The sequence below is a fragment of the Phocoena sinus genome, chromosome 4, assembly GCF_008692025.1.
Source record: "Phocoena sinus isolate mPhoSin1 chromosome 4, mPhoSin1.pri, whole genome shotgun sequence".
Classification (NCBI taxonomy): domain Eukaryota; kingdom Metazoa; phylum Chordata; class Mammalia; order Artiodactyla; family Phocoenidae; genus Phocoena; species Phocoena sinus.
The window spans coordinates 99,026,539-99,041,819 of NC_045766.1; the positions used below are offsets into that span (position 1 = coordinate 99,026,539).

General features: G+C 38.1%; 1 protein-coding gene across 1 annotated transcript in view; it reads left to right on the forward strand.

Annotated features, from left to right (window-relative positions):
• GABRR3 (gamma-aminobutyric acid type A receptor subunit rho3) overlaps nt 1-15,281 on the forward strand; it is a 40,836-nt gene that overhangs the window by 1,986 nt on the left and 23,569 nt on the right. The window contains exons 2-3 of the mRNA XM_032631109.1: nt 6,411-6,523; nt 13,323-13,384. Of these exons, the coding sequence (XP_032487000.1) occupies nt 6,411-6,523; nt 13,323-13,384 (175 nt within the window). The remainder of the gene's footprint in view (nt 1-6,410; nt 6,524-13,322; nt 13,385-15,281) is intronic.

Sequence of the window (15,281 nt, forward strand, 5' to 3'; positions counted from 1 at the left end):
ATGCTGTGAGGTCCTTTGCCCTACACACAATCTGATTATCGGTAATTAAATAAGTAATGAATGAACAATTCACTCTGTCATGACGCAAGAGAACTAATAGAATGAACATGGAAGAAAGGCCTGATGTTTCTTTGAAAATTAGGAAGTGTATCTTTATATATTAGCTTACATTTATGTACATGATTTTGAGCCAGTTTTCCTACAATTAGGCCCTTAAATCCTTTGCTATTAACCTTTTTCATTCAGAATATAATCTTACTTTTTGCCCAAAGATTCCCTTTTTTATCGAAGTATTTTAAAAATCTTTCATCCAAACATTCCCTTTATTTCTTAAAGACAAAATGGGGGAGAGGAGGAGTGGGTGAATAAATTAAGTATGGCGGGGGTGGGGGTGGGGGGGGGTGGGAAATGCTCCTGTTTGGCCTAGGGGAGAGATTTGGCTCTCAAGGGATGCAAAGGGGATTAGGCATCTAGACTCACTGAATATTTATTCATTCTTTCAACAATGGTACTGAGTGCTTTTTGTATGACAAGTACTGGGTTGAGAGTTAAGAACAACACACTGTCTCTGGCTTTAAGAATAATCAGCAGAGTGCCCGTGTCTGTGCAAAATGGCTTGCAAGAGCCAATTGTTAAGTTTTAAGGCTGTTAAACATAAGCATTATTAAAAATTAAATTATATAAATATACAATTAAATAAATTATTTTTAAAACGAAGGTAATAAATACTTAAAACTCACCACTTCCTAACTACTTTACTACACGTCGCTATTGTCTATTGTTCTCCATTATTTATATCTATTTATGTCTGGTAGAAATACTACACTATACTGTACTATACTATCCTATAAACTGTAGTGTACTATAATACACAAAACTATACTTTACTATACTATACTACACTATGGGCTACACACATCTCTGTCATATCTGTAGCTTGAAATCAGCTATGGTGGCAGTATTTACATCATGGAAATCAACAAATACTACAAATAGGGCTTTTTTTTTCCAGGGGAGCCACTTAAACATTTACCAGCATATCCAGGAACCTAATGTAGAAGCCAAGAGGGTCCTAGAGATTGCCAATTCAACTGCTACTGCAAATAACAAAGGGAGTGGCAGAGACTGTGGCAACTACAGGCTATATGCTCCTCTGGGGGCAGAGGCTGGTCAGGTCAAGACTTCTTATAAGACAACTTGAGCCTGGTATTGCCAGATTTTCTGATTTTTCAAGAGAAGAATTCAGATTTTCCTGTGAAATTTTCTACTTTAATACACCATATGGGCTATCCAAAAAATGTCTGCAAACCAGCTCCCAATCTGGTCCAATTTCTTCATTTCACAGATGAGGAAACTGAGACCTCACTGAGCTCATGATCTGATAGAGGCACAAGTTAAGTCATGGAAACTGTTGTGTCTCTAGTGGGGCACTCTCTCTGGCTGGCTCTTCCACAGAAATGCTCGTCCGTGTAGATTTTTCCTTTGTAAGAAACGGGCTGTTGACTAAAGTCAAGTGTGTATTCCCAGCCTCGTGAGTTCAAGGGCAGTTCAGTCGAAGCCACAAGATTCACTCCGTATAATGCACCATGTCCTCTCTAAGAAGTCTCAAAAGCATTAGGGACCTAAAAATAAACATTGGATCCAGAATTATCAAGGTTTTCTTTGTGACCAAAAATTGGATCAACTGATTTTCCTTCCGACTACTTTACTGCATTCCTTGGATTGGCATCAAAGGATGTGAATTATTTTCGTAGCTCTCAAAATCAACTTCTAAACGGGTTTTACAAGTATATTGCTACCCACAAAGTATAAACATTTCTATTTCATCCTATTCTTAGCAGCATTGGGTACTAAAATTTTTTGTTTTCTGCTCATTTAATAGGTATAAAATGGCATTCATACTTTTAATTGTTATCTCACTGTTAACTCTCTAGATTAAATATTTTTTAATATGTTTCTTAATTATAGCCTCTCTTGGGTAAATAGTCTATTTAGTCAGGCCTAGTCGTTTTCAAGTCCTGATCCTAGTAAACTAATCAACTATAGGACCCTTGGGAAAGCAGTTTGGTAAAGCAGCCAGCTGAGTATGACTCAGTTAAAATGAGTTTTTGTCTTTCCACTGACTAAACACCAATGTATCAGAATGAGTTGGATGTATTTACTTTTCCTCAAGCAGTTCTGGTACTTTTTAATTCTCTGCCTAGTATATCCTCCTCAAAGACCCCTTTATTCCCCTGAAACCACTCAAAATCCAGCCTTTCCTTCCCCCTGAACCCACACTTTCTTAGTGACAAAATTATAGAAAAGTTTCTGATACTGACAAGAGAGGGGAACATAAAAATACGATTCCTTTGTTTCATCCAGAAAGAAAAAGGTTCTAACTTAAAAAGAAAAATGATAACTATTACCGAGCCTTACCTGTTGTTTCTCAAACAATGTTCATAATCTTTCTTTGTGAGGAAAGAATAAGAATGCTGTAATGATTAAGAATGCTATAAAGATTAAGAATGCTGTAATGATGCCAGACTCTTCCATGAGCTGAGATTTCTTTGTTCTATCCCATTGACACCTAGCCTTCTAGAAGACCCTCTCCTCAGACAGAAGTCATCCAAAAGATTTCTTTCAGTAACTACTAAAAACAAAATCATTTTTTCTAGGAAAGGGAAGAGGGCAGAAGACAAAGGGGCTTAAAATTATACATATATGGAATCAGGCCAGAAAGCTCTGAGCTAAATCTGATTCTCTGTCATAAATTAATCCCCTTATTAATCATATTTACTTTTCTTGCCTTTGTTCTATTTCAGTCTTCATTTTATTAACCTTTCTATATATGTCTTTTTTTTTTAATAAGCCAGAGGTCTTCAAATAGGGCACTTATACTCCTAGAGTATAATGTTCCCCTTAGGGTACATGCAAGCTATCAGAGGGGCACGTGGGCATGGATAGTTTTAAAATAATTATTTCTGGATCTCTGACTTCCTCTGACCTCTTTCCTAAAACTGATCCTCCTGAAAACTTGCTTGCAATCTCCTCTGTAGCCTCCCTTTAATGATTGCTCTGTCCCATTTGGCAAAATAAAGGCATGCCTCTCCCTCTTCCTGAATCTTAACTATGTGTATTACACCAGTGTATAAAATCCTCCCAGGTACAAAGAAGCCTTTACAGATATTGTTGTTGACGTAATGGATGACTTTAGTTTAAATAACACATCCTGGGCTTCCCTGGTGGCGCAGTGGTTGAGAGTCCGCCTGCCGATGCAGGGGACTCGGGTTCATGCCCCGGTCTGGGAGGATCCCACGTGCCGCGGAGCGGCTAGGCCCGTGAGCCATGGCCGCTGAGCCTGCGCGTCCGGAGCCTGTGCTCCACAACGGGAGAGGCCACAACAGTGAGAGGCCTGTGTACCGCAAAAAAAAAAAAAAAAAAAAAAACAAAAACATCCTTTTCCAAACTGCGTGATTTTCTTTTCTTTTTTTTTGTGTGTGTTCATCAATATTGAAGTAATAACCTGATTAATTTGTCAGGTTACAAATCATTAGAAATAATTGATGATAGACCACAACGTGAATTTTGGAAAATAAGAAGGAATTTAAATAATTAAGTTACATTCCTGAAACAAAATTTCTTGCAATTCCATGTACTTACATATATATCAACAAAGTTTTTCAATATTTTCATCTATAGAAGTGAAAAGTAGGATCAGGAAATGTAAATCAAAACTACAATGAGATATCACCTCATACCTATTAGAAGGGTTTTATCAAAAAGACAAGAAATAACAAGTGCAATAAGTAATATCCATATACAGATACACAAAATAGGGAAAATGTACCATCACTTTATTAAGAAATACTTTTCCTATAAAACTTAATTCATAATTTTAATAAGTATTTATCAACATTTATATGCATTATGTTTTGCTCCATTTGCAATAGTCACAGAGGCTAAAAAAGATGATTTCAATATGTATACATATATTCTTGCAAAGAAGTATGATGGGGTGATAAAATTCAATGAAGGAAATATTGGATTGGCCAAAAAGTTCATTCGAGTTTTTCCATAACATCTTACGGAAAAACCCGAATGAACTTTCAAATAAAATGGAAATAAAATAAAATACAAATTCCAAGAAAACAAGGAATGAGATAAAACTTCTGGTTTTTAAAGAGGAGTTTATTCATGTATTTTAAAATGCATAAAGTGGGTATTTTAGGTTCATTGTATACATTAAAAGGAGGAATATGTTTTATTTTAAATTATTATCAATATTTAATTTTAACTTTTATGATGAAAAAATTGTAGGTGTCTACTTACATATGTGTGAGGTTTTCAAAATTCTTTTAGAGGGTATCTAAGCCACATAAACCTCTTTGAGAAGTAGATGTATAAATATTTTGAGAAGTAGATGTATAAATAAAGTCAAAAATAAATAAAGATGGGACATCTCGCTGTACATCAGAAGAGCCCTCAGGTAAAAAAAGGTGTGTGTGATTTCAGGTACTGCCAAGAGTGCCTTTCATAGCAGGCTGCATGTTCATTGTTCTGGGGATTCTTAATTAAGATTTATCCCTACCAATCTCATGGAGGGGTATGCTTTTGAAAAGAGTATTAGAGATTGCCGTTTTGTTGTGTATATTACTGAAGAAGTTCATGAATTTCCACCCAAGGTTACATTCCAGTTTTCATAAAATAATAACAACTAGCTAGCTTTTATAAAATGTCTGCTATTTTCCAGACCAGTAGTTCTCCAGAGAAATTGTTATAAATGCAAATTCTCATACCCTAAAACTGTGGAATCAGAAACTCTGGGCATGGGCCCCAGCAAACCTGGTGATTCAGATGCACCCCAAAGATAGTATTTACATAACATCTGGTAGGGGGCCTTGAACACAGTAGGCATTTAATAAAAGCTAGCTGCTATTACTTTTTCAATAAATGGTTCATCCTAGCTCCCTGAAAGAAGTTTTCTAGTTAAGAGATCCTTGGAAGAAATAGTTCTATGTGTTCAATTATTCATAGGATAAAATGACTTATGTTTAAAATCAAACTCATTTGTCTTCTACTCAAAACAGATTTGTTCCTCCAACTTCACCATTTCTATTAAAGGCAAAAATACATACATAAATCTCTGAGGGTTTCAGCCAGAAACTTCTCTATTTAAAGACCATACTAGGTGATCTGAGGTGCCCATAAGCCTGGACATATTTCTTAAACCAGCCGCTTCAGGATGTGAAATTCCCACAATCAAAGTCACTTTATTGAGTTAGGAAATTGCGTTCACGAGTCTTATGTTAAAATTTTACGTGCGTTTCCTGAAGAAGACATGTATCAATGCAAAAGTCAGTCAGGAATTCAGAGTAACCAGAATTCACCTAGAAGACCCCTCAGTGTCTTGTGTTGTTGCTGCTGCTGACAATGATGACGGTGATGGTGACAGGAACGTTCTTCTGGAAGAGGCAGTGAACTAGGTCTCGGGCACCGGGGATGAGGAGACAGCAGCATGTCACATACAGAGGAGCTGTGTGCGCTTCCACAGATATTCTGCCGCCACACTTAGAATACGTCTGGGAGGTATGTGTCACAGCACAGGAAATGAGTCAGGGAGGCCCAGTGACTTGCCAGAGTTCAAAGACCCAGGGAGGAACGGGCTTCACTCCCAGATCAGGACTCCACACACACGGGAGAGGCCACACACTTTGCCTTTGCCCTAGAAAACTGCAGGTGAAAATAGGCTGCACCTGCTTCACAGCTGGACCTGACCTTAGGTCCAATCAGCTGTCAGATCATCCATTTTTCCCTGGGATTCCTCTCCATCCATGCCCATCACCTTCTCTCAGGTTCCAGAATCTGCCATAGGGGTACTTCCTCTAATCTCAACCAGCACCCATAATTTTTGCACATTCTGTCTTTGTAAAACACTATTTTCATCAGTCTACAATTTTTCATGTTTTTTTTTTTTTACTGTCTTAGTGCAAGAGGTAGTTTAACTTCAGTGACTCTAAGAATCACTTAGGTAGCACACTGAATGCAGATGCCTAGGCCCTGTTTCCTCTGGTTCTGGTTTCATTGATCTGGGTTGGGGTCCGTGGATCTGAATCTTGATCACCTCCACGCAGGTGCTAGTGACCAGGTTTTCCTACTATAACCCACATTCTGAGAAACATTGCCTCTCAGGATCACATCCAAACTCAGTTTATCATCTAAGGTGCTCCAAGATTTGCTTACCTGCCCCACCCTTGTATACTAAACAGTAAATGCTGGCAGATCTTTGGCTATATGTAATATGAACTGAGAAAATGAGCTTTTATGTGTCTATTTTAGAGCATATCATGTTGAACACAGAAAGCTAAGCCAAATCAAAATATCCAGAAGCATATGTATCTCAGAAGCATTTTTCTCCCTTGGAGGTACAGCAAACAAGAAACTAGAATGAGGAAAGATGACAGTGCCAAAGTGTGGCCTCTGAAGTATAAGCAACTTCTCCATGTAGAGGACCAGAATTCTGCAGTGAGACCTGGATTTGGAGGTGAGTACTATCTTTACAAAACTCTTGTGTCACAATCCATTGCACTGTCAAAAAATTGAGTTGAAAATTTGAAGGAATTAAGACCAAAACACAAGACCACCAATTTAAAAAAAAAACAAAAAGGCTTTTACAATGATCTTCTCTTTAAGAACAGTTGATAATTTATGCAATTTAAATTAACCAAAAAGACTCATTTTTTTCTATGTACATGATGATAAATAGTGTGTTCAATAAATAGTGTGTGTTCAAAAATAGTGAATGTGGGGCTTCCCTGGTGGCGCAGTGGTTGAGAGTCCGCCTGCCAATGCAGGGGACACGGGTTCGTGCCCCGGTCCGGGAAGATCCCACATGCCGCCGAGTGGCTGGACCCGTGAGCCACGGCCGCTGAGCCTGCACGTCCGGAGCCTGTGCTCCGCAACGGGAGAGGCCACAACAGTGAGAGGCCCGCGTACCGCAAAAAAAAAAAAAAAAAAAAAAATAGTGAATGTATATATCTTGCCCATACAGCAACATATTGTTTTAATTAAAATTTGTTAAGTTGGGTTATATGATAATATTCATAAAACCTTGTTGAACATTCTTATGAGCTGCAATGCCTGGCTTTTGTTGAAGAACTAGCCTGCCAAACGCCATGGCTTCCCTCGAACCACCTCTGCTGAGGATTTTTCCTTTATTTACTCCTAGCAACAAAAAGTGATCAAAATGTTGGAATGCCCTTTAATGCACTGTCTCGTTCCACGCTCACAGTGACCCTATGAAGTAGGCGTTATCATGATCCCTAAATTATTCCAATGTGGAAACTGGGGCTTAGAGAAGTCAAGAAATTTTCTCAAGGCCATGAAAAAAGCAGTAAGTGGTGGAACCAAGATGCAATGGCTGATGAGAACAGAAGCAACCCACATTAGAAGGATACACTTGTAAGAAAGCCTTTCCTCCGGTCAGATTGTTTACTGTGCATGTAGTTGCATCACTGAGGGTACCAAGTTTCCCAGAGATGCACAGGATGTGGTAAAATCCACAAGGTAAACTGAACTCTCCGTCTTACTGCTAAATCCATCCTGACTCTCCTGTCATTGACCTAGGGTCTCCCACACCCACAACTCCTGAACTGACAACTTTTCATGCTAGAGATATGGAGGTGAGAGAAGTGAGCATGGTGGTGAGGAGGCAGGATCCCCCAGCAGTAGAACAGGTACCGCTTTTCGATAAATAACCAATGCTTCAAGTACTCAGCGTGGAGTGAGGAGAACTTGATACTCATCATACTGTGGTTATGACAAAGGGAAGCACAACAGGCGTGTAGGTACCCTAGAGAACTCATTTGTTAACAAGTAAAATTTAAAAGTACATCAGGTAGCTGTTATGTTGAGGGTTGTTTGGTTTTTGTTCTTTCATTTCCTGGAATCCATTGGGTTGCAGTTCTAAGGGTATGGTTTTGATTTCACATTAGGTTAATGATGCAAACTTTAGGAAGCATCAGAGTCACCTGGGGGCTCCTTAACAGCCAGGTTACTGGGCCTCACCCACAGACGTTTCGATTCAGTAGATTTGAGTGGGGTCACCAATTGTCACGTCTTATAAATTCCTTGATGATGCTGATCTGAGATCACATTTGATAACTACTGAATTAGATTATCAGCATCAGATTAAATCATGGTGAGTAGAATTTGTTTGTTTTCCAGAGCATTTCTCACACATATTGAACCTAATTTAAGATTTTTAGAAGCCTCAAAATCAATCAGGTTTAAAGATGTGTGCGTTTCTGTTTTTGTTTTTTTTTTACTTATAGGTCTATTTTTTTAATCTTCTTTTGTTTGTTTGTTTTTTTTTGGTTTGTTGTTGTTGTTGTCTTACATCACTACTTCTCAGATGTGTCATTAAGGATGACAATTCTCCAAAAGATGCCCGAAATCTTACTACCATTCCCAACAGACCATTTATTTCCCCCAAATTTTTGCCCAAAGTTTGGAGAATATACTCTACAACTCTTACTCAGGTATTCTGAACCTTGGTCTCTATGATTCTATAAAGAGTTTCTAAAATCTTTTCCCTCCCATGGTTCAGTTGGGGAAAATCTTACGAAGTTAAACTTGCCGGGCTATGGGTCCTTTGAGCCATTAGGGGGCTCCAGACGCACAGGAATGGCTTGGAATGGGCCTCTCCCGAGTAGCGGTTAGCAGCTCAAAATGATGTACTTTCTTCAATACCAATTCAAAAAGCTGCCCTAATTCCTGTCAATTTAGGTTCCTCAATTAAATGAACTCCTATCCTCGAGGAAAGGGTTTTATGGGCCTATTTTAGACCACTGAAAGCCAGAAAGATTAAGAGAAAAATTACCGTCCTTGAATTTGGACCTTGAAACAAGCACGCTACACTTTGTAGCTCAAAGTGGTCCAAGGACCAGCTGCAGAATCACCTGGGAGTTAGTTAGAAATGCAGAAGATCAGGCCCCACCCCAGACTTTCTGAACTAAAATCTGCATTTTAACAAGATCTCCAGGTGATTTGAATACACTTTACGATTTGACAAGCACTGTCATAGATTACCAAGAGCCCACCCTCTACTTTTATCTTAAAGCATTTATGCCTCTATTCTCCCTCCTATATATCATCCTCATCCCTCAGAATAACATAAAACCGATCTTAAAATTCCACTTCTCTTGATCTGTTAGGGATACATGTTAAGAAGTTTTAAAACAGTTTTTTTCCTGAGGCTACTTTGTGGGGTCATTAAAAATGCAATGGAAATGTACTACTTAGTGGCAGGTGGCAAATCATCCCACGATTAAGAAATTTTTCTGACAATCATGGACCGGGGCTAAATGGTATCCAAATGGCTTGTGTGTTCAGTCAGTTCAGGCAGAAAAATCCATAAATTCAGTCAGAAGTGTCAGTCTGGTAGCCCTGTGAAATATAGTCCTTAACCTTCTCTTGTCTTGGTCAGAACCGCTTTTTATACAGGTGACCCCTTCTCTGTTCTCTCAAGCCTGCCTTCCTGGGAAAATCAGCCTGCAGGATATAAAAGACAGGCTTAAATTTATCTTCTCTTTCTTTATACTTGTCCATAACACAAACACACACACATACTTCTTTCCTCTTGAGCTAAATGTAAGTTCAGCACTTCTCTTGCCTTAATGTTTTCCTAATTAGCCTTGACATTAAAACCAGCTGCTACTGCAGTGTCTTTTATAAAGCATCAGAAGATTAATTGACTCATTATGTGGAAAGAGGAGGATACATATTTAAGGGAGCTTTTTGTTTAACTTGGGTTATAAATTGCAGCTCATTTTCTTTATTTACACTTTCCCTACCCTTTACATCTCCCATAACTAAGGGGTTTTTTGGTTTTAGTTTTATAGTTGATGATTTCTTTGTTTCTTTAAAGTGAAAACAATTCAGCATCTAGATACTGACTACTGAGTCAAAACAAACGCTAAAGCTCTAAAAGCTGCTTGTGTAGTCTTTGCTTTCACACAGGAGGACCAGATTGGGCGCCAGAGGGACCTGGCTATATTCCCGCATTAAACAGCTCTAGGTTGCAGGCAAGCTCTTCAACCTTGCTGAGCATGAGTTCCCTCATATCAAATGGAGTTAAAATTGATTCTACCCAGCTAACTAATGAAGTGGCTATAATAATAACATTAGATAATATATAAAGTATTTTAAATGCACCTCACAAATAAGATGAATAACTTTCATTTAGCTCTCCTTATTCCAGCATGCATAAAACCAGATTGATGATCTAGCTTTATATATATATATATATATATATATATATATATATATATATATATATAAAGCAGTATAAACATCTATGCCACTATCTAGTTAGTGATCCTGGGAAATCAACACCTAACTGTAATAGTTAATAGTCATTTAATTTTTACTATATTCCAAATGCTTTACATAGAGAATTAATAAGTGTATTTATGAAAGTGTTATATTTCGTGTTCTATGTATTACACATCGAATAGATACTGAATAAGTTGGTTAAGACATTTGAATGTTAGGTTAGGCTAAGGACTTAACATGCATTTTTTCATTTTGTTTCACAGCAACCCAATTAGGCACATACCATATACGTATTTCCCCTATTTTACAGATGAGCAAACTGAGGCTTAGAGGAGTTAAGGATTTACAGAAATTTAATTTTCTTTTTTTTTTTTTTTTGTGGTACATGGGCCTCTCACTGTTGTGGCCTCTCCTGTTGCGGAGCACAGGCTCCGGGCGCGCAGGCTCAGTGGCCATGGCTCATGGGTCCAGCCGCTCCGCGGCATGTGGGATCTTCCCTGACCAGGGCACGAACCCGTGTCCCCTGCATTGGCAGGCGGACTCTCAACCACTGCGCCACCAGGGAAGCCCCAGACGTTTAATTTTAACTCGGGTTTATGTGGCTACAAATTTCATGGTTTTTTGTTTTGTTTTGGTTTGGTTTTGCTTTATTGCCATTTTTTCTCTGGGACTCAGCTCCTGTTTTACAAAAAGAATGATCTTTGGAGCTTTTATCCAGCTCCAAAATTCTATGATTCTGCATCTTGCCTTTACACGCCTTCACCCTCCACTCTGTCCTCAGAATGTCAAACCAGAGTACAGAGGCCTAGACCCAGGAGAAAGTACACTTGGGCATCAAATACAAAGGAGACAAAAATGAGGTCAGACAGCATCTGAAGACAAACACTTTCCTTTGAGATGGAAGATCCCCACAAGAATAGAAAAAATGAGAGGGAAGAAAGAAGAAATCTAATTTCTTCCAGGAAAGAAATGGGTTCCTAGTTTCCAGGAACCCATTCCTAAGAGACAAGCCATACTATTACCCCACTGTCAGTCCAGCCTTCAAACAACCCCGAGGGCCCAGTGCTTGTCCAGTGGTGGCATGAATGTCCTTGTATGGTGGCTTTATAAGACTGTTCCTGGATTGCAGAGATAGTCATCAGTAAATAGGTCCTACTTATAAGTCATGAGATCTTGAATCCAAGTTGTGTTCAGGTTTTGTCCTAAAATAAGCTCTCTGTAAGAAACACTGGATCATTTTTTAGTGAAGAGTGGACTGATTGTCTAAATGTTTGAGTGTAAGATTAGGAATTGTGGTTTGCAGTCTTAGGAACAGTTTCACATTTTTGCTGAATTGCAGTAAGAGTAACATTTATTCTGTGCTATTTACTGAGTATCAATTAAGTTTACTGTATATTATTTCTAGTCTTTCAGTAAGTCTCCAAGGTGAGTACTACTACTGGGTCTTATAGCTGAGGACACTAAGCTTAGAGATGTTACTGACCCGAGATCACACGTGAGTCATGGAGCTGGATTCAAACTCTGGTCTGGACTCTAATGCCAGAATTTCCTCCAGGACATTCTGCTCCCTGTCCAAGACCTCTCCAGTCCCTTCAGTCCCTTGGAGTATTGGAGTTAATGGGAATATTTACTCATCCTGAAAGGCCAGATAGGGGCAGGGATGAAATCTTTCCATGATTTTTTTTATTTTGATAGCTCTACCAATTAAAGAAAAAAGACAACCAAACAAAAGCACCAGAGTTAAAGCTGATAAAGGAATAATACTGAGCTGTTCCCAAGTTAATGCTTAATCATAATTATCATTAAACAAAATTTTAATAGAATTGTCATTATTAACATTACAGGAAGTAATTGGTCCAATATGGCAGGAAGTAGTTGGTGGTTAAGATGCAAGTAAGGTATTCCTAAAGCCTGAAACGGAAATATATTCTAGTGACAGGCCCAGTGCCTGGCCAGCTGATACCCTAGTAAGTAAAGAATGATATTGAGGGTTTAGACTTATGGAATAGAAGAGGGAATCTGGGTCGATAAAGTGAAGGTAACGTCAGCCAATTAATGGGGCAGGGGGGTCATAGATGGTGCACAGGGACTGGCGAGGCATATCTAGTTTTATAATGTGCATTTAAAACACAATAATTAGGTGCCTTATTAAATTATACGCACATATATGTCACATGTAGCACATCCAGACAATAAGGAAGGAAGTTTTTCTGGCCTGTCCCTTCTAAATCCCAGAATCTTGACTGAAACAGCCACCTGGGATCCATCTAGGGAAGATTTCTGTTTTTTCAACAATAGTTGAAAGCATTTTTTAACTCGGGACTATAAAGTTTGAGAATTGGTCACCATGGAAGGAAAACATACGAAGACTATATGTATAAATATACAAACTATTTGAACATATATATACATCAAATTTCATACACAATACTAAATAATAAAGTTATTAACATCAGCATCCCCTCACACGGGAACAGATGAAACCCTTTGTAAGGTGTACCAAGGAAATGTCTTGGTCTCAGTCTGTTCTCTGGGTGCGTGAGCCTGATTCTGTGAGACCCAACTGCACACCAATCTCAGCACTTGTCTGTCTGAAGTTGCTCCAATTCTGACTTTCAGAATACTCTCAGCCACACATTTCAAAGGATGTTTGCTTTATCCCAAATGCAGGTTGTGGGTACTGATGATCTGGGAAGGGACATTTCTGAATGTGCAGCATCCCTGTGTAGCTCTGTACTAGCAGTGTGTTCCTCTAGCCTGCCATGCGTTGCCCAAGTGAAAAAGGCTGAATTTTTGGCAAGGGAGGAAAAGCTCCCATATTTACCAAAGTCATGAACTCCATGACTACATCCACTCCCTGAATGTGTAATAATATATCAATAGACAATGGAGAGATTTATTGTTAAAACTTGAAAAATAATTCATTTGCAACATTGATCTCTCTCCACTTTAAATGTTTCCAGAATAATCCTGATTCCTTGTTATATTCCCCATTCTTCTTTCTGAAGGATCTCCAGTGGGTATAGATGTCCAGGTTGAAAGCATTGACAGCATTTCAGAGGTTAACATGGTAAGTTTCTCCATGAGATACTTTTTATGAAAGGATAGAGTCTCAATAGTGTCAAACTCACTGGTGTTTTAATAAATCATCTTAATTATGTATGTTACTTATTTTTCCTACTTTGCTTACTAAAGTTGAAGTTGCTTTACTCTCTTCTATCCACTTCTTTCTACCTCTGATTAAAATTCTCATTCCTTTCCTCCTCTTCTCTTTTCCTTCTAATGGCTTTACAGTGGTGGAGCACTGAAGGACATGATATATTTAGCTATGTGACATGAACCAGAAACAACTGCACAAGAAGAAAGGGTGGTCATAATATATGTGAAATATGAAGTCACAACCATGAGTCCTTACCCACAAAATGATAAACACCTGAATCTGGGTTGATAGAATGCTTCCAGATTTTTCAGTTAATACTAACTTTGCTTATCTGTAGACAAACAATAGCAGAGAACAAAGGATTTTTTAAACTCATAGCACTAAAAATTTAAATTAAGAAAAGTTTGTCCATTCCCTTAGAGTTTCTAGAAATCCAGAAGAGACTGCCCTTATTTTATTTTTGCACTGAAATATTTGCCATTTTTATGGAGTAGTACTTGCAAACCACCATCACTTAAAACTTTAAACTGATTATTATCATTTTCCTTTTAGCCTTTTCCTGTTTCCTTTGCCATTTTATATACTTTGCTTTTTTGTTTCCTCTTCCCCATTCCCCCAACCTGGTTTTACCATTTTAGCTATATTTATGTTTTAATATCCCCTACCATAATTTTTCCATTTCATATTCTCTACTCCCACTTTAGAACTACCGAGTCTACATAATTACCAGAATTGTGTTTCATTTAAGTAATTTTAAGCTTTTTTCAGGTACTTTAAGAATAATATTTACTTGCACAAACATATACATTATTGATGTAATTCCTTTTTACCTACTACTATTCTGTTAATTTATTAGTGTCTCAGAGCTTTGTGTAGCCCATTTTAGTATATTTTTCTATGCCAGATAAAAAGTGTGTTATAGTTTCAAATTTTCAACGTCCATTTCCTTGTTCTCACCTAAGTGATGTATATTCTTATATTTGAATCACTCTTTCCATCTAATTTTGTTCTCTTCAGTTGTGTTGTCTTTTCCATCATCTCCTGTAGTTGTCTTTCTTTTGTTTCCTATCAACGTTACACTATGTGCAACTGTTAATGACAAGGGCCCTAACAGGTACTCACTGGTAGGATGCAGCTTTGAACATGTTTTGGTTTTGGTTGTGGTTTCAATTTTGGATTTGTTCCTACCTCCCCCCAAGTTTTAGACAGTTTGTGAATGCCGTTAGATAGGTCCTGTGCCCTCCAGTTTGCCCTGGAACCCATGCCTGGCTTTCCTCTTAGGATCATTCTGCTTCCTTCATTGGTGTTTCCCGCCAGGTCCTGATCCAGGGAGACATCTGAAGTTGCAACTCTTAGCCAAACGCTTATTGTCTTTCATTTTCTACTTTGAATAGGGAAGCTTGGTTTTTGCAGGGGGCTAGAGGGTGATAAAAATAAAACCAGGGAATACCCCCTCCATGAATAGAGAAGATATGAATTAGTTTCAAACTCCGTTTTCCATCTGGAAAGATTTAGTTTGTCGTTTATCTAATCTGGTCATTTCATGTATGTTAATCCTTGCATTTTATTCCCTTTTCTGGAATCTTTTACATGTGTGTTCTTGTGAAATTTTCAAAAGTTGCTTTGAGATATTTTTTGGAATAAAAGTATTTTTGATATATGAACTGTGGCTTATATATAGTGTTTTTCATAGAATTAAGTATTGAAATTTAGATTCTACATATTATTTTTAGTATGCAGTTACCACAAAGATAATTTTTTTTACAAAAGAAGAGAATGAAAGAGAGAGAATAAAGTAGGGATCTCT